Raw genomic sequence first — 26395 nt, 5'->3', positions numbered from 1 at the left:
CTGCATGTTTAGGTTTTGTTTAAACCAAATGTGCTGCCAACTAAATGGGCCGTGTTACAAATGATCAGACGTTTGAACGTTTCATAGCCACATGGTATTAATCATAAAAATGCTGATAATCACGACTGACTACTTCAACTTCTTGCTTTGGTATTCACTGGTTGTAATCTTTTTCAATACAGTATACTGTAGGTAATCTTGTTTGAATCACAATTTGTTTCTGTCTTGATCATCCTTTGGCGGTCACTTCATTTGAAGGTGTGCTGCTTTGTCAGCTCTCAAGTTACATTCACAAGACGCTGAGCGATTATTTTAGGCTATCCCGTAGCCATTTTTTCTCTCCTATGACAGCAGAGTCAGGCAGGCAATAATCACAGGGCTTACGAGTGATCAAGGGCGGGAATGAGCAAAGGAAAACAAACATGAGAGTTATGAATCCAACTCTCACCAAACAATTGAGGGCTATGTTGAAAGTTTGATGGACAGATGTTCTCTGTGGAAAGTAACCACTTTTTGGGCTTGAAATAAAATTTAATAACTGACATACAATTGAGAAGCATGGGTAGAAATACTAAACATGTTGGTTCTTCTTGTCAAAACAAAGTCAGAACCAAATAAAAGCGGCATAATAGGCCATAGCATATACTGCTGATAATTGCTATTGATTTTGGTTGAGAGGTTAGTTAGTTTTATTAAGTAAAACATTTTTAATACAGTACATCTGATCAGTTTTTATCCTGAAACCCATTAGGGCCGAGCTCCAGAGCTTGCTTACATTATTTACCTTATTATGTTTGATTGTGCAATTAACACACTGACTTTGGTAGTTTATCAGAATATATCTGGTTTTACCATATTGTGTCTGTTTGTAATGAAACTAGTACAGACATCATGTAGCACTAGACCACCCAGAACAACTAACTTTCCAAACTTAAAAAAACATCACAAGTGTTAATTATATCCATCCTCTGGGTGTGTCTCTCTGCTCAAAACAGACATCTGAGTGAACACAGAGGCCTTTTGGAGAGAATTGTTTGGTTAACATGTTGCCCAAATGTATGGCATACTGCATGGACATTTTTTGCAGAGATTGCAAATACACGCACACTGTATATTAATAGTTGTCGGATGGTCACAATCACCCAAAGACAGGACAAAGTTTTTGTACTTGAAGTACACAACAATGAAAGGGTAAGGGCAATGGCACAAAATTGGAAATTTTCAAACTGATTATTGTGAAATCCTAAAGAATTCCACAAAACTATGAGTCAGTCCTGAATCAGTCCACTGATTCAGCAAAGTAGAACAGAATGCCATAATATTCATTATTGGAATTTTGGTCCAATTGATCCAGCCATACTTTTATCACACAATGATCGTGGCTTCAATGAGATGCACTACAAGACTATACTGTATATAAACTGTGTTCATTTATTTGTACTAGATTTTTAAAGAATGAACATTGGTGTGTTGACGTTTTTGGTTGATTGGTAAATTATTGCTCTAAAGTGTCAAAACATTAGACATGTTTTAAAAAAATCTATTCATTAGTTTGTTTGTTTGTTTGCTTTTTTACATTTTGACACAAAATTTCATGCCCCCCATGCAAACAAAAAAAAAATTAAGTATTCTGAATTTCAAGTTAATTTGAATGCTATAGATTATGTTAGGTAATACTGGAATTGTGTCGTAGTGTAAAAGAAAGCATTTCTTCGAAATTGTCAGGTCAAATAATTTGGGGGGGAAAAAGTGCTAAAAATGACAAATCATTTCCTTTAATTTCTCTAACGTCATTTTCCACTTTCTTCTCATTTCATGCTGAAAGATATACGTGTTCAAGAACTAATAACAAACAAACATTTACTTTACTTCAAAATTCAGCCGGGGTATGAATCCTTTTGGGCTGAACTGTACATGCAAACGATCACCTACACCCCTTTGGATACCTGTTTCAGACCAAGAAAAAACTAATCTATTGCACCTGTGTGGAGTATACAGCTGGTGGCGTTCATTCAAAAAGAAACCCCCTACATTACACAAAGGTTAATGGCAATACAAATTCACATGCTGGGTTGGCACTTTGCCATCATTGATAAATTCTACACAAACACTGAGGCAGCACGATGGTGGGCTCATGTTTACGATGATGCCGCACAATCTCAGTGTAAATGAGGCAATAAAGATGTGGAGTTAGTGTTCACTCAGAGCTTTGATCCTGTGCTCATTTGTCCCTGGGATTGTTGTTTTTGAAGTGAAAAGGATTTCCATGTTCTAAAACCTAAAAATGAGGACACCCAGAAGGAACTAATAATCAGTAGAGCAGCACAGGCTCACAGCATCTGACCTACGATGGAAAAGAATACCAACAAAAAACGTCCATTATCCCTGTCCACTGCTTCCCTCATAATGTTTCCAATGTGCTATCCGCCACAGATCAATGGCTTAATCGTGCTCCTGTTGTATTTGGGCCGGGATGCTGTTGAAAGCTATTTGCACCATGTAGGGAGGCAAATGACCCTGATGCTCTTTGTTTGGCCGGGAGCTCTGATCAAGCGAAGGTAAGTAAACTCATGTATTCTCCAGGGGCCAAGCTAATGAGTGGGAATGAGAACACGAGCTATGCTTCATCATCTACTTAGCAAGTTTGGACTTTTGACCTGCTCGTACAAAGATAATTGCAGTATTTCAGTAAAAGTGATTTTTAAATAAATCAACGACCTTAATCATTACTGGACAGTGACACTTATGCTTTGCAATAAAATCTGGATATTTCAGATTTCATTCTTTGCCATATTAGAGTATACTTATTACTTTTAATTGCTTGAATATTGACAGTACTAAAAGTACTATATAAAAGTATAAATAACAGCAGTCTGACTAAAATCAACATTTAATGAACAGTAAAACTACAAACAAAATTTACTTTAGAAAACCTACACTCTGCCATTATTTTTCAGGGCTACACTATTCTGGCACCATGGAGCCATGCATGTCACACACGAATGTCATGTTGTGTTATGGTGTGATGTAAGGTGGCGTGAGTTGTGCTGTGATTGAAAGGATTTGATTCAAATCAAGTCTGGCTACCTCTCACTACTTTGGCACGCATAGAAATATTTAAGCTTGTGAATATAAAAGAAAAAGGGCAAAAAAGAGTGACTACAAGAATAAGGACCCAAGTGCACTGTGTATATGTGTGTGCATAAGCGCTTTAGTGTGTGTTGGTAATCCCTCCACTGGCAGACTAATGATAGGTCTTATCGACACCCAGCAGTCAATGCGAGCCTTTGTCTCTTCTCAGGAGGCTTGACAGAAAGCCTTGGAGGGCCCCTGCCTCTGACTCTGTTCATTCTTTCAGCCACTGATAAAAATGAATGCTAAAATCGCCACTGTTTTAATGCTTCATAAGCACAATACATCCCAATTCTTTTTTTCTCCAAGAAAAAAAAAAACACTCTGCCACTCAGGATGGTTTATGGACTTACAATCAAAAAGATTTGTTGAAAGTGCACAAAGGTTGGAATGCCCAGATAGAACTAATAATATATAAGTACTGTTCTCTAAGGGATAAAAACACTAGTGTCAAGGCTTCTTTTACTCCGATGGCATGTTTTTTTTTTTTTTTTTTTTTTTTTTTTTACAGTTTCAGGAGTTAAGCGTAAGGGTTTTGGGGAAGCTATTGTTTCCTGCTGATTCTTGACCTCAACCTCATTTACAACTGGTTATTGCTTCACTCCCTATGAAAAGGCATTGAAAAATGAAAGAAAAATGACTGATTGTACTTAAAGTTGTACAATATCTTTTCACACTGGAAATTGTACAAACAGTTCTAACGTTGGAGGACAATTATAGTATTAGCCTTTTGAGGTACAGTACAGCCCTGCGATTGGCTGGCAACCAGTTCAGGGTGTACCCCGCCTCCTGCCCGATGATAGCTGGGATGGGCTCCAGCACTCCCGCGACCCTTGTGAGGATAAGCGGCTCAGAAAATGGATGGATGGATGGATGGGTATAGTACATTAGTTGACATTGTTCCTTGTTCAATAAAAGTAACCTTCTCCTCTACCCCTTAGTTCACAGCTTAGGAGTAGAAACACTTCAATTCTACCTTATTCTTTTGTTTACTTTGAAAATCGACTAAAGCCGTGAAATAAATATCAACAGACTGACTGAATGCCTTTTAAATTACAATACCAAGTAAAACATGATTATGGTGCATCATAACTGCCAAATCTCTGGTCTGGTTTACTGTAGTCACAAATTCTTTGTGTGTTTCCAAATTCTTTGTTTTCAACATACTTGGTCAATGAAGAGGATTCTGATACACTGTTTATGTAACCAAATACTAATATCCACACACCCCTTAAATCATTTTGAGACTTCTGCCTTGTCAAAGTCAATAAAATGGGAGGTCCATTAGGTTTATTCTTTATTGTTGATGACGAACGGAGTCATTTTGTGCCCCTCACCGCTGTAAACCGCCGCCCGTCTTCCGCTCGTCCTTTTGGAGCGAGCGTGAAAGTGACAATGACTCGCTCTGTCCCGCTGTCCTGCAGTGAATCAATCGGACTTGACTGAGTGACTCACTTGGCTGTCACTTCCCGTAAGCGTCTTTTGAAATATGACACCATGTGACAAAGTGTGGCGTTGAGCTCTCTGCCTGTGCACGCGAAAATAAAGCCACCCTACTTCTTTTCGTCCTGCAGGTTTAGAGAGACTTGGACTCAAAGAGCAAAGAGAGAAGACACTCAAGAGGAAATGAGTGGAGAGTGGGTGGTTTGAAGATACTGTACTTTTTTCCTTTTTTGTTCTTCTTCTTCAGTCCCTGGCTTTACGTGCTTTATTTGAGCAGGTTCCTAAAAAAATAGGCTGGTATGTAGTTGTGCATGTGTCTACATTCATTCTAGTTTGTTCATGCATGGTGCAGACATCAAATCCGATGAATGAAAGAGGGGGAACAAAAACAATTTCTTGATATGCAATGTAAGGATGTGTAAAAAAAAAAAAAAGGTCCGATCAAGCAGTCGTTGGACCGCTGACCTCTTGTTTCCTGTTTTTGTAAAGGCTGTCTTTGGAGGCCACAGGAGATGGAAGAAAAACCTGGAGCCATGCAAAGGCAGCTCTCTGCTGTGTCCAGGCGACAGGAACAATTATGGTGAAAAGAGAAAGATGGCACACGTGTGTGTGTGTATGTGTGTGTGCGTGTGCGTGTGTGTGGGCAACTAAAGTGAAGTGACCAAGAAGATGTGACTGCTAAAGAAAGAAAGAACAGAAGGGAGGTATAGTGTGTGTGTGTATGTGCACTCAAATTATGTTTTGCGTAAATGCCTGGACATGGATACAGAAAAAAATTAAAATAATACAATGCATACGTCTCAACTATATAAAAGAATAAAATAAAAATTAGGACCATAAATCTGAGTGTGGTGTTTAATTATGTGTCCAAAACTATAAAAGCTTGGACAGCGATGCAGTCATCAGAGCTGGTGACCAGAGGTTGTTGTCATGACAAAGGGAAAGAAAAAAACATTTTCTTCCCTTCTCCACCGCATCTCCTCTTTTACTACCCCCTTCTCCATGCTCATCTTGCATGGGTCAGTGTTTTAGTGGTGCACACAGACAGACAGACAGACATAGAGAGCGAGTGACAGACAGAGAGAGAGAGATGCAGTTAACTAAAAGGTGGCTCTTTTCCAGTTTTGCTAGTCTTTTGCATGTTATGCTCTACAGTATGGTAATTATAGCCTATTTAGGCCATCTAATGGATGTTAGGGGAGTTAATAATGCATTTGGTTACAGTCTACAATATATATCATATTATATTATGCTATATTATATGATATTAAATGAATTTCTCATGTATTCTTTAAAAATCGATACAGCACTTTATACATAGGTAGAGGGAAAATGAAAAGAAATGTCACATTGCATAGACATATACCAGTACCTCGGGGCTGTGAGAAAGGTGTATGTTAATTAAAATATGTTATGTAATCTCGAATGTTACAAATTTATATATAACACGTTAAATTTTCACTGTTCACAGAAATTCAATCTGACACGCTAACTTTTCCGCACATTCCAACAACAGAGCTCACTCAGAGTGCAATTCCGAACGCACGCCGAGAATCATGACGGCCTCGCTGGCACCGCCATATTGATAGCTGTTATCATATCATATCATATCATGTCTGTTGCGACTGCATCCGTTTAAGCTTAGCTCACGAGACGGCAGATTTATTTCTTGGAACCACTTCACAGAGCGCATCTCTCAAGTTAAAAAATGTCAGGTAAAAGGGCAAGTTACGCTGCTCCTTTCAAGAAGAAAGTGATCACTATTGCCGACCAAGATGGGAACCGTGAAGCAGCTTGGCAGTTTGACATAAACAAAGCTAATGTGAGATTATGGACGAAATCCAAGGAGAAGCTCCTACCCCATAAGACTACTATTTCCAAACAGCACTATATACAGTGGGTACGGAAAGTATTCAGACCCCCTTAAATTTTTCACTATTTGCTGTTTTGCAGCTATTTGCTAAAATCATTTAAGTTCATTTTTTTCCTCATTAATGTACACACAGCACCCTATATTGAGAGAAAAAGTCACGGAGTTGTTCCGAAGCCACTCCTTCATTATTTTAGCTGTGTTTTTAGTTAGGGTGATTGTCTTGTTGGAAGGTGAACCTTCGGCCCAGTCTGAGGTCCTGAGCACTCTGGAGAAGGTATTCATCCAGGATATCCCTGTACTTGGCCGCATTCTTCTTTCCTTCGATTGCAACTAGTCGTCCTGTCCCTGCAGCTGAAAAACACACCCACAGCATGCTGCTGCCACCACCATGCTTCACTCCTCGGACTATATTGGACAGGTGATGAGCAGTGCCTGGTTTTCTCCACACATGCCACTTAGAAATAAGGCCAACAATTTCTATCTTGGTCTCATAAGACCAGAGAATCTTATTTCTCACCATCTTGGAGTCCTTCAGGTGTTTTTTTTTTTTTTTTAGCAAACTGCATGCGGGCTTTCACGTGTCTTGCACTGAGGAGAGGCTTCCGTCGGGCCACTCTGCCATAAAGACCCGACTGGTGGAGGGCTGCAGTGATGATTGACTTTCGAGAACTTTCTCCCATCTCCCGACTGCATCTCTGGAGCTCAGCCACAGTGATCTTTGGGTTCTTCTTTACCTCTCTCACCAAGGCTCTTCTCCCCCAATTGCTCAGTTTGGCGGGACGGCCAGCTCTAGGAAGGGTTCTGATCGTCCCAAACGTCTTCCATTTCAGGATTATGGAGGCCTCTGTGCTCTTAGGAACCTTAAGTGCAGCAGAAATATTTTTGTAACCTTGGCCAGATCTGTGCCTTTCCACAATTCGGTCTCTGAGCTCTTCAGGCAGTTCCTTTAGCCTCATGATTCTCATTTGCTCCGACATGCACTGTGAGCTGTAAGGTCTTATATAGACAGGTGTGTGGCTTTCCTAATCAAATTCAATCAGTATAATCAAACACAGCTGGACTCCAATGAAGGTGGAGAACCATCTCAAGGATGATCAGAAGAAATGGACAGCACCCGAGTTAAATATATGAGTGTCACAGCAAAGGGCCTGAATCCTTATGGCTGTGTGATATTTCAGTTTTTCTTTTTTAATAAATCTGCAAAGATTTCAACAATTCAGTTTTTTTCTGTCAATATGGGGTGCTGTGTGTACATTAATGAGAAAAAAATGAACTGAAATGATTTAGCAAATGGCTGCACTATAGGAAAGACTGAAAATTTTAAGGGGGTCTGAATTCCGTACCCACTGTGTGTGTGTGTGTGTGCGTGTGTGTATGCGTGTGTATGTGAATTAATGAAGTACTAGTTTCATGAAACGTTTTTAAAAGTTCAACCAGTAAAAGGTAAAAACAGCAGAATGTTTGTGGAAAACAAGGACATGCTGGAGATGACAGACCACTAAAAGGTAAAAACAGCAGAATGTTTGTGGAAAACAAGGACATGCTGGAGATGACAGAGAGGATGTAGGAGGTGAATCAGGCAGGAAGTTAAAGTCTTCACTCGGCAGCTGTGAATCAACACCAGAGAAACACACATCCAAATATACACAAAACATGCAGACGAATGCAAACAGAAGATCCCACTGCAGGTATACAGCTGAATGAGGCAAACTGTAAGAAGGTCACCATAGGTCACACAGTCAAGACAATGTGTAAGCCTGGGGTAAAGTGAGTTCTCTTACCTCTCTTTCATCACTTTCGTCTTTTCCCCCTCTGTGTTGGAGGCACTTGTTCTTGATTCTTCCTCTTATGGCAGCCCCGTACATGACCTGAACTAGAACAGAGCCAAGAAGGGAAAGACAGGATGAAGTTAGCCCATACTATAAACTTAATCATCAACTGGCAAGAACAATTAAATATATATCCATTTAATCTCCTTCGAGACTCCTGTTATTGCCACTTCAAGTCAATCTCACCACAGCGCGTCAAAAAAAGTATGAAAAAGATACGCGCAGATGGCGGTCATGACTAACTGCAGAATGTGCTTACATAAATGTCAGGTATATTTACTTTGTTTTGTGTTGTATTCAATCTTTTAAACATTTTTGGAAGGCAGAAGGAAAACTTGTGGTGTGTTTGAGGAGAGGAAAAAAAGTTTGCCCTGTGTAACAAGGAATGAGGTTCAAGTTAAGGTCAGGTAAGTCAGACTGGCAAAGTAGCAGTAAAGACACAATATACAGTAGAATGATTATTTTTTTCTAAATAAGGCTGCCTCGTTGCCAGTCACAGTTTGCAAACCTGTATTGACTTGCTACTGTCTGCACACAGTGCTGCACACGTCATCTCCTTCCTATAGTAGTTGACAATTAATTGTGCCACTGGGAAGCATGATTATCATCACTCCACTGTCTCACAAAATGACAGGGCTTGTGCACGCGAGTATGTATATGTGTACAGGGCGTCTGATGAATTTGCTCACAGATGTGACAGCTGCCATCACGTGCACCCGCACACACACACACACCCACACACACAAGTGTTTTGTTGTCTCATTTGTATTATACAGCTGCACAGACAAAGCACTAAGGTTAAGCAAATTCTGTATAATGGCCAGTAGACAATGCAACATTCCCATCCATGGCCTATCTCACACACACTATCTTCGTGTTGGAAAAACACTAAAAACAATATAAACGACTTGCACTGTCTGTTGTCTTTATTCCTGTGAACAAAACAGACAGCCTCGCTCCTCTCCTCATTCATTTTAATGATAAAACCTCCTCAGTCACTCTTTTTCCAGCTCCGCCACCACCATCCCCACCCCCATCCCCAAACCCGCACCGCACGAGCTGGGTGGAGACCCTCCCAAACAGCCACGCAGAAACAGTGATCCTTTGTTTAAAACACCCCAAACCCCCAGTCCACCGACAACACCCCCACAACTCACCACTCTACTTCTCTTTTGTTTGCCCTTAACCATGCTGTGGACGAGACTGTTTGGCGTTGAGGAAGGCATGCCTCATGACGAAGACCATGACTAAGCTAGGGATGTATGGAAGGTATGGAAGGGGGAGATAATTGGTGCTGGAACAAACAAACCAAAAAAATAATTGTCCTTTTTGCAATTGAGATTGTCCTCGCCTTCCGTTTTTTCTTGCATGTGTCACTATGACACTAAAAGCTACCTTCGATTCTACAGTCATAAAGTCAGTTGACTTTTTACCATTAGTAATTTTAAAACACTAAAGCAACAATGTGGAAAAGAGAAACAAACCTGACTCTTGGTTTTATTTTCGCTTCATAAGAGGAAAAACATAATTTTACAAACACACAGCTCCAAAATAGCTGGGTTATATTCCACACAAGTCGCCCATAAAAATAGTCTCAGTACACAGTTTCAATATTTTTCTTCCAGCAGAGAAAATACTCAACTTGTCCTAGCAGAGTTAATTTTAGCCATTTCATTTTAGTACTGAAGCCAGTCCTGCGAATAAAACAAGTTCTTCTCTTCTAATTGGTCTCAAGGCAAGTACCATTTCAGGTGGTTTGGGTTTGACAGCGCAGTCTAAAAGTTCCTTTTTTTTTTTTTTTGTTTGTGCCAAAAACATAAATGGACAATTGGGTACAGATGCCATGGCAGCTCGGATCATTAACCCAAACTAATCTACAAATGTCAGGTTTATAAAAAAAACATATACATACATATATTATATATATATATATATATATATATATATGTATATATATATATATATATATATATATACACACACACACACACACACATACACACACAGTGAGTACGGAAAGTATTCAGACACGCTTACATTTTTCACTCTGTTATATTGCAGCCATTTGCTAAAATCATTTAAGTAATTTTTTTCCCCTCAATGTACACACAGCACCCCATATTGACAGAAAAAAAATATTAAAAGAGAATAACTGAAATCTCACACAGCCATAAGTATTCAGACCCTTTGCTCAGTATTTAGTAGAAGCACCCTTTTGAGCTAATACAGCCATAAGTCTTTTTGGGAGTGATGCAATACGTTTTTCACACTTGGATTTGAGGATCCTCTGCCATTCCTTCTTGCAGATCTTCTCCAATTATGTCAGGTTGGATGGTGAATGTTGGTGGACAGCCATGTTCAGGTCTCTCCAGAGATGCTCAATTGGGTTTAAGTCAGGGCCATTCAGGAACAGTCACGGAGTTGTTCTGAAGCCACTCCTTCGTTATTTTAGCTGCGTGCTTAGTGTCATTGTCTTGTTAGAAGGTGAACCATTGGCCCAGTCTGAGGTCCTGCGCATTCTGGAGAAGGTTTTCGTCCACAATATCCCTGTACTTGGCCACATTCATCTTTCCTTCAATTGCAACAAGTCGTGCTGTCCCTGCAGCTGAAAAACACCCTCACAGCATGATGCACGATGCTGCCACAACCATGCTTCACTGTTGGGACTGTATTGAACAGGTGATGAGCAGTGCCTGGTTTTCTCCACACATATCGCTTAGAATTAAGGCCAAAAAGTTAATCTTGGTCTCATCAGACCAGATAATCTTATTTCTCACCATCTTGGGAGTCCTTCAGGTGCTTTTTAGCAAACTGCATGTGGGCTTTTCATGTGTCTTGCACTGAGAGGCTTCCGTCGGGCAACTCTGCCATAAAGCCCCGACTGGTGGAGGGCTGCAATGATAGTTGACTTTCTAGAACTTTCTCCAACCTCCCGACTGCATCTCTGTAGCTCAGCCACAGTGATTTTTGAGTTCTTCTTTATCTCTCTCACTAAGGCCCTTCTCCCCTAATTGCTCAGTTTGGCCAGACGGCCAGCTCTAGGAAGAGTTCTGGTCGTCCCAAACATCTTCCATTAAGGATTATGGAGGCCACTGTGCTCTCAGGAACCTTAAGTGCAGCAGAAATGGTTTTGTAACCTTGGCATGCACTGTGAGCTGTAAGATCTGTGTGACTAATCAAGTCCAATCAGTATAATCAGCTGGACTCCAATGAAGGTGTAGAACCATCTCAAGGAGTGTCACAGCAAAGGGGGTGGCACGGTGTGGCTGGTTAGAGCATCTGCCTCACAGTTCTGAGGACCGGGGTTCAATCCCCGGCCCCGCCCGTGTGGAGTTTGCATGTTCTCCCCGTGCCTGCGTGGGTTTTCTCCGGGCACTCTGGTTTCCTCACACATCCCAAAAACATGCATGGTAGGTTAATTGACAACTCTAAATTGCTCGTAGGTGTGAATGTGAGTGCGTATGGTTGTTTGTTTGTATGCGCCCTGCGATTGGCTGGCAACCAGTTCAGGGTGAAGAAAAAAATGAACTTCAATAATCTTAACAAATGGCTGCAATATAACAAAGAGTGAAAAATGTAAGGGGGTCTGAATACTTTCCGTACCCATACCACATACCAATGTGTGTGTGTGTGCGCAACATGTATCTCAAAATCTAAACGTATAGTATGTGTCATGGCTGCCTGCAGTTAGAGACGCAGATGGAGCATGACAGACAGTGTGTGTGTGTGCATGCAACTCCCAGTGATGCAGCTCAGCCTTGATCTTGACTCCCGCCTCCCTCGGACTCTCCCGCTGCACCTCCTTCATTAATCAATAGGATGGATGAAGACAGACTTCTGCTGGGATGCGAGGCAAAACAATAGATGGCGTGTGTGAGTGTGAATGTAAAGGAGGCAGAAACGTCCTCGGGGAGAACCTGGCAGACATGATGCAAGGCTTCAAGGCTTCCTGCCCACACAAAATACATTCGCATTGGATTCGCTTTCTTGTACCAGCCTAAAAAACAGACTCAATTTGATAGATGATTTGCATACATTATGTGTCTGTACGTGTGTGTGTAAGAACCCAAATCAACTGCAAACGGCTTCATCCAAAAGATGAGGAAAAAAAATAATCTTCTTTGATCAGGTGAGATTTTCACCCCAAATCCAAAAACTGTGCACGCACACAAAACAGTTATCACGTCTGATGTGTCAGTCTACACTCTTAACCCTTAATACGCGCAAACTAAAGAAAGAAAACAAACCTCTTTAAATTAACAAAAAGTAAAAATGGAAACTTCACAAATGACAAGCCTGTCGTGAGACCATCTGAAGACAAAAGTAGCTAATCTTGTGTGTCACCACAACTGATCTACTTGGTGTATCTATTGAAGCACACCCTTGAGGAGAGCACGTTGTTAGCAGTGTTCATTGTAACTTGGCAAGTGACATTATTTCTCATTACTGTGAGTCAACTCTAATTCAACTAGAGTAAAGCTGATGCAGAAAGACTAACATTATTATTGGTCACAAAACTGTGGAAAATTCTAGCAAATCAATCATGACATTTTTTTGATAATTATAAATCATCTTGATTTACATGTATTATGTGTCTATGTTTAGGAAGCATGCACCAATACACTTCACAAGCCATGCTTCAAACTGACTTTGACACCCATCAATCCATTTTCTGTACCGCTTATCCTCACGAGGGTCGCGGGCGTGCTGGAGCCTATTCCAGCTATCTTCGGGCGAGAGGTGGGGTACACCCTGAACGGGTCGCCAGCCAATCGCAGTGACTTTGACATTTGTATTATAATTTCCAGTGGAAGAATACTGTTTGGACTATTACTTAATTTTAATGTAACCTATTTCAATCACATGGTCCACTATATTTAAAGCTTTTTAATGACCTCTGTAAATCAATTTCAAGACTTTTACTGACGCAATCCTGAAATACGTGGCATGTGGTTTCAGTTAGGAGTTACATTTGAGTTTTCTTTATAAGTAATCAGATAGAATGTGTGTTGTTTCCTGGTCTTCCAAGCCAATCGAAGCTAATCATATGTTATACAGCACTACATATACTGCATACAGTTGTGTTATGGCTATTATGTATACACTCATTTGCACCCTTCGTCTCAATATGATAGAGGGGAACAATAATCAATTAGTCAAGCAATTGATCGTTTTGAATTTAGTTGATGATGTCGAATTGATTGTTGATTAATCAAATCTTTAAGTAATTGGGGTAAAATGAAGTGCAGTAGTTGACTGCGCCCAGTAGAGGCACTGTTAATTAAGTCCCAACAACTTTGTGGACTAAAGAAGAACAATATTACATTACCTATGGGTGTTTTTGTTTTGTTCCATGTTTAATTGTTGAAACAACTGCTAAAAAAATCCCCTTAATAAAGATGTATTTGTAAAAAATTACTTTTCATTAACAAAAAAAAGCATAATTTTATACCGATTAAATAAATGTGATTCATTACCCCTAGTTTTGATTGTTTGCCTTTCTCGCAAAGCAAAATAAACTGACGAAAATCAATCATAATGAGGATTATTTGCTTTGACAAGGCAGATGATATTGCTCTTGTACTGAATCAGTGAGTGTGTTTTATTAGCTTGGGTAGTGGAAGAGTTCACTTAGGTCTTCCTTTAAGGTACTTTTCATGTCGAAGAATCCACGTTAAAAGTAGCTGAAGCTTTAAGGACCTATTGACAACCAGCTTACACACCCACTCAAATAAGACAAACCAGGGTGGTCTTCTGCAGAATGAAGAATGGGGGCAAAACGGCACTGAGTATCGATAAAGTTCTCCCCATTATGTTCCATTTTGTATGCAGGACAGCAGTCTGTAATTTTTATGGACTTGCTGCATGATACTGTGCATTTGGTTTAGGAACCGCAGTGCCTGTTTGCTGGATTGCAATTTCGTGCCTGTCAATTAACTTGTACATTTCAAGTGACTCCTATATGACCATGTTTACATTAACTGATCACTTGAAACAATCCGCTTGTGCAACCCTCCAAATTGACAACTACAGAACACAGCTGTCGGAGCCAGGCAGGAACAGCACGGAAGTAAACGATAATAATAAAAAATAAAAAATTACATAACGTTTTGTTGGACTGGCCTGACTGGGCTGGGCCCGTGGACTTACAGAACATGGGGGTAACGTTGGTAATACTCCGCTGGTCATCAGCAATTATTTATTATTAGATGATGATGACAAATCTAATGTATCATATTTGGACCATACTTAATGATGTATGCTTTTCCAGTAGTTTTGATTTTCAGTGCTTTTAAACATGTTCATTTGTGATGTTGAGGCAGACACAGAGTGTAAAACGTCATAAATCGTTGTCTTTCACTGACATCAGACAGGTGTTGACTGGGTAGAGCCAGTCTGTTGACAATGAAGTCGCATTGGTAGATATCGGATACATACCAAATTTTTATCTACAGTACATTTGGAGAAGGCGTGATTCCAGTCTGAGGAAGAAAAAAATAAAAATAAAATTAGGAACGGATTCATTTGTTTTCTCTTTACGCTGCCATGACGCAAATGCGAACTGTGGTGCTTTTGGGCAAAAAAAATCTGAATTGTGTCCCTTAAACCTTGTAGTGAAACAATAGACAGAAAACATTGTCAAGTTATCTGAGATCAATTTAGGAAAATTAAAATAGAATTCTAAATTTGGAGGTTTATAGCACTAACATAGTCAGTTGTAAATGTGTATGCCACTACTAGTTTCCAACTATTAAACACATTTGATGAAAATTACAAACTCAGACAAACTCCCGTGTTACTTTCTCACCCGAGATGCCCTGATTGTTGAAGTACATTGTGTACTGTGACATTGTACCCATGCCTGACACACAGACAAAGAAACCAATGTGGCCCTCGAGGGCAGATGACAAACACTCCTAAACCATGGCCAGACATAATCCCTCCCCTCCCGTCAAACCCCACAACAAACGCACAGTGGAGGGGGGCCTATTCAGTGCATATTAGGGAGGTGAAGGAGGCCAGGCACTGGGGGACCCTCCCCACACGGCTCTCCTAATCATCTGAGACAACTCCTCCAGAGGCAGACCGCCACAAAATCCATTCCCGCCTCAAACCATTTGCCGCCATAACACCCCCCCTTTCGCCCTCGTTGTACCCCGCCCAACATATGACCCAGACACATCTAGTGTTTACAAGCGTGGGCGGCCACGAAGTGGGGAAGCTGACCGAAATGAGCAGTCTCTTGGGAAATGTAGCATAATTGTCCACCTTCTTGGGCCAAATTAAACAAACTTGAGTGAATTCAAGTATCCATACATCTAATGACCCCCTTGTCATTTTAACAAACCGGCACGTTCCGTAGAGCGTGCCACTGATGCAGAATGATGAGCGAGACCCCGTTGTCTCGTTATATTGTCTTCAATTAGGTAGGAGATGATGAGAGACAATAAGAGAAGCGCTCGTAATCATGAGGCTTCCCGACTCACGCTGGGAAACAGAACTTCATTACGCCCGATGGTCCCACATCAACGATAAAACACAAAATATGTATGGGCTCATTCATGGGAGGTTTTCAAGCACAAAAGGCTCAGAAAGTGGAAAAATGAAAATGTCACTTAGGATTCTGAAACAAATGCTAACTAACGATATCTACCCGAGTAATCACACATCCTCATTTCATGTTAAATTACCTGACTTCTCATCCTTAACCCATGTTATTTTGGGTACAATTTGTGGGTAAGCCGGAACAAGAAAGTATCTGCTTTTGCACACAAAAGCCATAGGAGGCAGTCATGTATCACAGACAGAGCCTAAAGACAGCATTGTACTCGTTCCTGTTGTGACAACAAAAATGAACAGAACCTGGGCTGTGTAAAATACTGCATCTAATTTCGTACGACAACTCCGGCTCACTTTTGCCTCTTGAGATATGAAGTGGTAGTCAACTAAAAACATGCGCTTATAAAAAGTACAAATAAAAAAAAACTTTACAAGAAGGAGTCAGTGGTATTTTTAGAGATAGATACTTATAGTGGAAGAAGAGACGAGGGCTTGAGTGAACTTCTAGGGAGGAATTTGCTGACATGAAGTGAAGCGATGATGTCTTTTCATCTTCACTGCCGCATAAATGTTGTACAAGCTTAGTCCTGAGAGAAAAAAGCTCAGACAGTGCCTACGTCAGCTCAAGAAAAGTTGAGAGCACAGGAGAGCGTTCAGCTGAAAAATGACTAACCTGACATCTTGCTGCTTTCATGGAGAAACCTCCTCATTTGAATCATATTAAGCTTTGCAAGGACCAGCCGACAAATACGTTGCTATCATAAAACTGTGAAAATTCTCTCTATTCAACCTGGCAGCTGTATTGTCCTATCCCAGTCCTCTTACAACTACCCTTTCACTTCTGATTACAGTACAAAGAGCTAATCTGAGACGAACACTTTGTCAAAAGTAAGAGGATTTTATTTTCTTTAAATCATTAATTGAAGAAAATGGTGAAAGCCCTTCCCCAAAGAGGCCAAAAGAAGGTTTTCAAAGATAGGTCCATTTATTTATTTCCATGCATCCAACTGGGATTATTATGACCCCCATTACTCATTCCTACCCTTCAGCGGTTCTTCTAAAAAGATGCTGCTCACTTTTGGTTTTGTACATTTGTAAACCACAGTGCCAATAAAGGATGGTTGTCAAGTCAAGCTGCCCTCGGGCCCAATTACCTTCCCATTAGGGCTTCGCTTCCTTATCTGATTCCACCAGGCAGGGTGCGATTATGGCCATGCCAGCCTGATTACTTTTCAACTATATCCCTGTTTTCACTCAGTTTCATTGATGGAAGCCAGTCTTCTTTATGCTGTTACAGTAAAAGAGTGTATCAAGAATGTTCTTTTTATGATGCTATCAGCCAAAGGTCCGCAAGTGACTTCCTGTCTTCCTGGAAGTTGTGTGCACGTGATTTTGTGGGAGCCGGAAGAATGAAATGGCTTCAAACTGCCTCCCGTGGACAAGTTAGCATGCGTTAGCGTTATCCACCGGGCCGTAACTTAGCTCACGAGGCTGTGTGAGCAAAGTCATTGTTATGCGCAGTGGATTCTCCTGTGCTGTCAGGGAAACTCGGCATTTGATGCACACGAGAGTCGGTGTTGCCACTCCAACCCGCGTAGGGGCGCCACTCGTCGTCGGAGACCATACCGAGAAGAATAAAAATCCACCCGAAGGCAAAAGGAAAACCACCTACTATCCAAGTGGAGCAGAAAGGTTCACTTTTTGAGTGTCGTGACTCCGTTGGAGTGGGTGCACACGTATTGATTACAAGTGAAGAAATCAAATGCAGTCAAATACAAGAACACTCCACACAAAAAGCTTGAAAGCTTGAAATACACAGTACTAAGTATGAGTAAAGTACAATTAAAAATATAAATTGAAATAATATGGATAAAATATTACACTCCTTGTTAATTTTTAATGCCAAGTGCAACTAAAGTTACCTTTGTTTGGACAAATATAATGATGAAAACGAAAATATAAGAATTGAATATAAGAGCTGATATCTAGCTCTTGCTATTTTCCATGGTTTTCGTGATAATAACCAATATGATATTTAATAATACAATTAAGCTTTTGTATTCTTCAGGTAAACTGTCTTTAGTGGTACCAGGTAATGTAATGAAGAAATTGAAGAAACAAGGGTGGTCTAATATTTTTTTTCATGTCTGTATATATATCATACTTATATTGCATGTAGATGTACAATTCTATATACATACAAGCACACACATATTTGTGATGTAATACAGTATATACAATATGAAAATCCAGGCATTGATCTAATTTTAAAAATGACTAATGTTAAGAATAGGCTAATTCCAATATTACATATTTTTTTTTCCAGTTTATTGTAATATTTTGAATGAATAATAAAAATATTTGAAGTTGTTTTGTTAGTTTATATTCCACTGCTTTTACTGAGGCGGCACGGTGACCGACTGGTTAGCACATCTGCCTCACAGTTCTGAGGACTGGGGTTCAAATCCCGGCCCCGCCTGTGTGGAGTTTGCATGTCCTCCCCGTGCCTGCGGGGGTTTTCTCCGGGCACTCCGGTTTCCTCCAACATCCCAAAAACATGCGTGGTAGGTTGATTGAAGACTCTAAATTGCCCGTAGGTGTGAATGTGTGCGCGAATAGTTGTTTGTTTATATGTGCCCTGCAATTGGCTGGCGGCCAGTTCAGGGTGTACCTTGCCTCTCGCCCGAAGATAGCTGGGATAGGCTCCAGCATGCCCGCGACTCTTGTGAGGATAAAGCGGTACACAAAATGGATGGATGGATGCTTATACTGTTTTAGATTTTTGCTGTGGTATTGTTTCAGTCCCAGTATCGAGGTACTTTATGCAGGTACAGTATCAAAGTCAGAATTTTGGTATTATGACACAACTAATGGTTATACATTAATCTCCTTTTTATTTATGATCACTTGTAATGACTGTGTCCTTGTATATGCAGACAGGAACAACATTTATTCATTTAGCCAGGCAGTTTTCAAATTTAAAGATAGTTTCTTTTTTTTTTCATGGGAAGCAGATTGTAAATGAAAGTGTTTAGCTCTGCTATAGATTACAATTTAAGGTGTGCGCCATGATGTGTTAAATATTTTTGTTAATGGGCACCCTTTGACCTTCAATAAAGGTTGATAACATGATATTGACCCGGATTAGGTTTAATAGGCATTCTTACGCTATACCGAGTGAACAGAGAGGGTCATGAATGGCCTTAACGACAGGCCAAATGTTAAATGTGTTCATCAAGCTGTATGGTGCCGCCATGTTCCTCCATGCATGGTGCAACAGTGTCGAGCAGCGAGCATCTGCCTTGTTTCTCCTCCAGATGGTAGCGGCAAGTATGAAGATTAGTTCATTAACCTCACAGTGCTTTAACCAGTGGCCCATGCAGAGATCTTGCTCCTTCCACGTCTTCTTGAAATTTATTAACACTTATTAATAGCGCGGGGAAACTTTCACTAATGGCCCGAGGTGATTTGTGTTGCTGTTATCAAACACTGCAGTAATTATAGAGTACATGACATGCTTCTGATTAGCACTCCTGTGATTATTGCACCATGCCAAGTCATCAGGTTTTTTTCAAACCCCTTTTTGAAAGATGTGGAATCAATTTCCAGAAGAGGAAACATTTTAGAAGAGAAAAAAAAATACTATGACTTACTAGCAGACTTTAACCCATGACAATAGCATGAAAATAAAGAGAAAAACATCTGCAATTTTATTCCCCTGTGCTCACAGTGTGAAAATGTAACTTGTAATACTTGTCTGTGTGAGAGCTGCTGACATTGAAGGCTTGCACCTGAAGAAAGAAGGAGCATGCAAGGGGTCAAGGGTCATCTTGTAGGCTAAACCGGAATGGAGTGCTCCTTCTCCCTGCAAGGACCAGGCAACTCCTGCGGTGGGTTCACACAACGCGAGGCTTTCACACCCCTTGCTTGCATTTCCGCCTCCACCTCCTTTTCTTTTGGAACGGTTGCGGTAATCCATAGTCGGCCCAATTATCCAACCCCCCGTGCCCGTTCCTTTCAACCGTTTTCTCCCCATGGATGGAGATTCAAAAACAATTAACCTCTTCACGGCTCGGACTTTTCCCAAGAAAGGGCATGGTGGTAATTGAATGACTCTGCGCTGACCATTCCTTCACCACTTCACGCATAAATCTGGTTATTGAAAATCCTAATCTGTGTCTTTATGATTGTCCAAAGTCATTAACATGGAGGTTGTTGGCTCACACTAGGTAAGCACTATTTCACTGCAAGGAGGATTTAACAGGTCTGTTTACATTTGACCTACTTAAACTGATTGTTTGCATAATTTGTGTTTCTCAATGCAATTCTGACATTTTTCGCGCAGAGAGAAAGACCTTTATTTCAACGCAGCAGTGCTGATTTGCGTTAGACTATTTCACACCAAGTGTCTATAAGTCGTAAGAGCATTCCCCCCCCCCCTCCACATCCTTAGCCTTCAATAAAATGTTCTCTTTTCCCCCTTCGTTTTGGAGGGGCCTCCTATTCATCTCCAGGTAGAAAGCCTCAAAGTGTAGGAGGGAGAACAGCTTGTTGCACCCATTGAACTTTTTATTACTTCCCCCTTCAAAGGGTGGTGGCGGAGGAAGAGATATCCTCAATCTCCTTGACGCCATGACAAACAAGTCAACTTTCAGCAAACGCACAAACAAGTGTCAGCATTGCGACTGGACCCATGTGCACATTTTTTTCTACACTTGTCACATGTGACAAGATTACGTACGCTGTTTTGGAAGCTGAGCCTAGAAATAATCCTCAAACAAACATGTTTACCAAAACTGTCAATGTTTGGATCAACAGCATCAATGTTTTTTTGACAGCTGCAAGAGATACTAAATAACATGATATTGTTTTTCCAGGGTTATGAAACTTATACCCCATAAATATATGTATGACTGTATAGATCTACCTACCAAACTAAAATGACTGTTTTCCATGAAATATTCTGTCTCATTATCACACAAATGCAGCAGCATGAGGGTGATGTAATCCCTAACCAACACATCAAGACGTCTGCCCTCCTCTAAAGGAAGATGCTTTTGAGGAAGACGAAGTCAAAATGAATGTATGCTGATGCATTTTACCTATGACCTCCTATAATTAGAGTTTCTTTCTACTGGACTTCAGAAGCAACTTTCAGCCCCCCTGCTGAAAGCCCCCGGCCTCCTGAGTGGAGCGGAGGTGGGTGCGGCAGTCAGCAACTGAGCGTCTTACTTAAAAAAATAAAATAAATAATAATAATAATAAATGCAAGAAATGGCATCTAATCTTCAAAGTTTGTTTCATTTTGGAGATTTTTGACATTCTCCTGAGTGCATATACAGTATTTATGAACATAGAAGACAATCCAATGTAGCCCTTGTACATTCACTTAGTGGACAAAAAGACACAATAACTACAGTTTTAATGTAGAAGAAGCGTGTTCAATGAAACTAGCATACACCCGGAAATGCATGCACACACACACGTACAGAACTCTTTGATGTTTCCTTGTGAATGTCTGCTGCAGCTGTGTGAGTCATTCGTCCTTCAATCTAACATTTATGTAGTGGACCCCTGCAAATTCACGGTTTGGCATTCCAGAATTCACTTATTCACAGATTTTATTTTTACGCAGAAAAATTTGCCTATTCACATAATTCCGTAACAAGGCAAAAAGTCTGAAAATTAACTTGGTTTTATTGCTGTGGCAAAATATTGTCTATGTATGATACTTATTGTATTGTCTCTTTAATTGAGACAACAAATAGTTATTTTCAGCCATAAACACGCCAAAAAAAACATCCAGCCAGTTGTCAGCTCAATCAAACTTTCGCAGCCGAAGGCAGAAGGTGGTAGTTCCGCACACCCACATGCTAACTTAATCTAAAATCATAAATCTAACAGCAGCAGTGTTAGATTTGTGATTGACAGTAAGTGGGTGAGGGTATATAAGATGGTGGCACCCATGTTTGCTGGGACTGCTTTGACTCCAGATAGTTTCGCCAAACGAGGACTAAACACAGCATCAAAGCTGGTTGAATCCGTAACAATAGCTAACTGGAACATCACTAAACCTATCTAAGACCACCAGTTCGTGTTGTCATTGCATGGATCAAGCGGTTTCGGGTCAGTAAACACAGAAGCGTAACCATTCTGGGCAACCTCGGCCTACGAAGGAGCAGGCTTCTGGACCGCCCCAAGGAGCTTCAGCACCACGATGTAACTCAGTGCTTGGCTGTGCCGTCAAATGTTTTTTTTATGCTAAAATGCACAGCTAAAGTAATTCATCAGCATCATTGTTGACGTGTACGTACAGGTACTGCACATTGTGCGTTTGCGTGCTTACCTGCAAGCTAAATTTACTGTAGTGTATTTTTAAGGGTACAGCAATGTCTGAAGACATTTGTAAGTGTTTGAAATGCTATTAAAAGGTTTTTGGTGGCATATATACATTTTAAACTGTTAATATGGGCAATTCTAATCACTTTTAGGGCAGTGTCAATTATTCGAGGTTGGGCTCAATCCCTAACCCCCGCGAATAGTAGGGGTCCACTGTAGTCTACACAACAACAGCAGTGGCGTAGAAACTGCACGCCCAGCTGCCACATGAGCAGCAACTCCTAAACAACATTGCGTGCCTTAAAAGTACAGACAAGGATGTGAGCGGGGGCCAGCTGGAGCGGGAGGAAGACATAAAAAGAATAGGAAAAAGCAAAGGAAATGAAAGAACAACCTGTGTTTCAGGTGGACTGGAACATCTCTTGATTATTATGTCTAGCCTTCAGGTGTCTGGTATTTAGAGCGACTGTTAGGTTGAGGGTGGTGGCGTTTGGGTGGGTGCACACATGCACAAAGAGGGAATAAGAAGGTTGCCTACATACCACCAGCATCAAGGAAGGGAGGGGGTGAGAGGGGTGCAGGGAAGAAAAAAGTAGGCTCATAAAGATTTGATAAGAAGATCTTCAGCTAAGTGACATTCTGTGTTGCTTTCCTTTTTTAATAGATCAGCTCCCCTTCTTTGTAGCTCCTCAGTGCCGCCTTAGAGAATAGGGCAGACACATTTTATAGGTCCTAATTAAAGCCATATGATGCCTTTTAGAACATCAAATGACGCTGGTCCTGCGCGCCATTGCCTGTGATTGTGCAGAACAAACGCACGATCACAAGGAACTCATTTTTAGGCTAGACTTTAAAATTTAAATCAATTCTACATCCCCCACTGCACAGAGCCTGTTGACCCCACCAATTTCAAATCAATAAAGAGGTTCTGGGAGTGACATGACCTCTCTAGGGTGCAGCCGTGGTGGTGGTGGTCGGGGTGGGGGGGGGAATGTTGTGCGACCGGGAAATGGACTGAAGTCAGTAGAGCATGTTCTTTCTGAAAATGTATCTCACATTTTCCGAGCGTCATCGTGAATACGTTTACATATTTATTTCTCTATCGAGCTATTTACTGAAGTAGTCTAGTGCTTTGAACCTGACAAACGACGTTATGGACTGTCCACCCTTATCCTGCCCTGAGGGTTGAAGTGAAGTGCAGCCCTGTTTATAGAGTCCTTTAAGAACTCATTTTTCCCCCCCTCCGGCCGCCCCAGGCCCCCTCCCTAATTGTCCTCATTGAGCCTTGTGGAGCGGGTGCACAGCCGGCCGGCCAGCCAGACGGCCAGGCTCGGGTCATCGGGTTTACCGTGTGCTTTTTATCTATATTTCATGCTATGGCGCTGTGCAGACAGCCCAACCCACCCCCACCCACCCCTGCATGTATCACAAAGGAAAAAAGCATGAGGGTGCACAAAGAGAGGTGACATGATAAGCACACGTGCAGATCACATTGTACATTTTATACAACACTAATTGTGCTTATTTCCTCTTTGAATGCAGACACTTCGGGGGACAAAGTATTACATTTGAAAGAAAAATATTGACCAGGTTCTTAAATTGCTGATATTGAGATTTGCCATTTTTTAAATGAATTTCTAGATTAGCATCAAACAGAAAGAAAATATATCAATATGTTCTACTTACGATTCATTTTAGCAACTTATGGGCGTTTGTGTCTCGACCCGTGCATCTCCGGTCGTCTGCTTGCGGAAAAGTGTGTCGTCCTTCCTCGGCAGTGAGAGTCATCATGTGCACATCTTCATGTGATGGATTTTTTTTTTTTTAAAGCACATTGTCACTGCACACCGTAGATGTTGGACGTCCCATTTGGCCGGTGTCAAGTCTGCAATGATGCCTGTGTTGGTCGCTATTGAGCATTGAAAGGAGAGCCAACATATAGAATGGCGTCATGTGAGCAGGGGGGGCGTGCGCCATTGGCCAGACACGCACACTGCGACCAAGCTGCGCCGTGTGCCATTGGCCCAGGACGCTATGCGAGGCGCCTCCTCACTTGGCCGTGCACCACAGTGGGAGTGCGCCTCTTCTGTTCATATTTTCATCCGCGGCTGCAAGGGAGGGGAGGGGCTGTGCGGTTAGGACGGGTGCACTCAATTCAGAGAGTTAAAAAAAATAAATATATGTATATATATATATATATGTTTTTTTTTTGTTTTTTTTTGCAGTAGTAGTCGACCACCATTGTCAAAATTACATTTTTAACTTATCCCCATCATGATTGCAAAAATAGGATGCCATGCAATTACTATACAGTAGCTGTGGAATTTAGTGGGACTAATTTGTGTCAGTTCCTCTTTTTCTTGAATAAAATATATTCAATTAGTGAAAAGTGGTCAAAATCTGTCACACCGAACACAAATTTCAATAATTGCTCCTACTGTATGTTGGATAGACCTAAACCAACCTTCCTAATCTATGTTTGATGGTAATGAGGTCTGAAGACATTTATTATTTAGAAGGCAGGGAGCTAATTGGAAGGCACAAGCAATAGGTTTGGATGCCAAGGAGATGCTTTGATCTTCTCTATACAAACAAAGGGACCATTAATTTACTATTTATTATGTACTGTATATTTTGTTCTCATCCTCCATTGGTTTGTACACTGCTGGACTTCACAAAGGCCAATGAAAGAACATCCTGTCACTATCTCCATCTGGTTCTCGAGAGTGTGCAGGCAGAGGAACTCAAGGTTCTGTATGGTTGGGAAATAGAGCGCATGTAATCTGGAGCGCACATCTTGCCGCCCTCCCCTGCTCCGGCTGCGCCATTAAATCAATATTCCGCAAAGCTTTCTCTTGTTTTCACATTCACTTGACTGCTGCCATGATGCGCCACAAGGGTCGGCAGGCTCTCCCTGATTTTTTTGGGCACTTGCAAACCCTCATCACCATGACCTCCCTTACCTTTTCCATCTACTTCGTGGCAGACACCCTTATTGCAGTAGCTCCTAGGCATGGCGCCCGTTCCATTTGTCCCCTGCCATAACAGGAAGTGACAGCAATAAGACAACATGCTATTGTGACACAAAATATAATTTCAGCGACACCCCTCCAATGTTGCCAGACAACACTTAATAACTGCTTGAGGAATATGTTCACAACAGGGACATTAAATAGCTTTCAGAAAACACAAACCAAAACAATTAAGCTCAAATATAATGATGCTTGTGAATATTCTCAGCATTGAACTTTTGGATTTATGGATGATGGTATTTTGAGTGGATGTTTTGTCCAGATTATTATTATTGTTATTATTATTTAACCAGACAGCATCTTAGTACTTTTCAAGATTCAAAAATTGTGTCGTGCTACATCACCCTGTTGCAAGCTACTGGATATACATGCGCTCCTTCACACTCCATCGTTATGAAAGCAAAAGCCTGCCTCTGCAAAATGGGTCAAACACACTGCAGTCGCTCCATCTCAGCAAATGCATTGTGTCTGTGTAATTGTGCGAGTGGCGGGCTTGCGCATGTGTGATTGCACATCAAAGGCAAAAATTCAATATTAAAAAACGCAGTCTTAGCCGAACGAACCAGGGTTTGAGAAAGTCAAAGCATTTACTGTTTTCAAAGGGCGGGGGTTGGGGGCTCTTTGTGAATCTGTACGACATGGTTAACCCCCAAAGCTGACATGTCAGTTGTTAATACCTTTAAACAGCCAAGAGGGAGATGCTCACCCTGGGAAAAATCTCCAGTGGCGTCATATTTCCTGTACCGCATTGCGTCGCATGCCCTAGACACCTACCAGACATTTGAATGCACTGGATTTGCCCCAAACTCTGAACTGTTATTCACCCTTGGTTCTTAGGAAAAGATACAAAGTAAGACTCCTAGGTAGACACGTACACACCCACAGATATTTACTCACTGAATTCAATCCGTGGGGTTCAAAGCTGTGTCAGTCAAAGCGGGAAGAAAGCTGCATGCCGCTGTCTTCGAGACCCATCACTGTGTGGCGTTAATCTGTTTCATGTTCCATCCCTATATTTAGACTCGTGTTTTGTGAACACTTGGCCTAATTCTCTGAGAGGAAAGGAACCTTTTCAAAGCCGTTAACTAGTTGCAAGACTCATCTGGAGATTTTCAGCTGCGCATTCCAACAAACACCTGTTCTTGTCTTTGTTAGGGCTAAGAAATACTCTCCTTTTCAGCGAGGAA

The 26395-nt window shown here is 41.2% G+C and overlaps 1 protein-coding gene and 1 long non-coding RNA gene across 8 annotated transcripts in view; one reads left to right on the top strand and one right to left on the bottom strand.

The window, feature by feature from the left end:
* Window positions 1–5421, top strand: part of ankle1 (ankyrin repeat and LEM domain containing 1) — a 34397-nt gene extending 28976 nt beyond the window's left edge. For 2 of the 7 annotated variants that reach the window (XM_061778740.1, XM_061778739.1), the window contains exon 10: window positions 5065–5420. In XM_061778740.1, coding sequence (XP_061634724.1) covers window positions 5065–5159 — 95 coding nt within the window. In that variant the 3' untranslated portion in view covers window positions 5160–5420. Of the gene's footprint in view, window positions 1–2433; window positions 2559–4706 lie in introns of all 7 variants that reach the window. The other 5 variants (XR_009789302.1, XR_009789301.1, XR_009789300.1 and 2 more) reach the window with 5 other exon arrangements.
* LOC133480540 (uncharacterized) overlaps window positions 1–26192 on the bottom strand; it is a 34841-nt gene extending 8649 nt beyond the window's left edge. The window contains exons 1-3 of the long non-coding RNA XR_009789303.1: window positions 26106–26192; window positions 23863–25212; window positions 8230–8321 (exon numbers count right to left, since the gene is read on the bottom strand). This is a non-coding gene — a long non-coding RNA (uncharacterized LOC133480540). The remainder of the gene's footprint in view (window positions 1–8229; window positions 8322–23862; window positions 25213–26105) is intronic.
* Window positions 26193–26395: the final 203 nt, after the last annotated feature.

The sequence above is a fragment of the Phyllopteryx taeniolatus genome, chromosome 7 (genome assembly GCF_024500385.1).
Source record: "Phyllopteryx taeniolatus isolate TA_2022b chromosome 7, UOR_Ptae_1.2, whole genome shotgun sequence".
Taxonomy (NCBI): Eukaryota; Metazoa; Chordata; class Actinopteri; order Syngnathiformes; family Syngnathidae; genus Phyllopteryx; species Phyllopteryx taeniolatus.
Note: the sequence above shows the minus strand (reverse complement) of the source record. Positions and strands in the feature narration are given on the sequence as shown.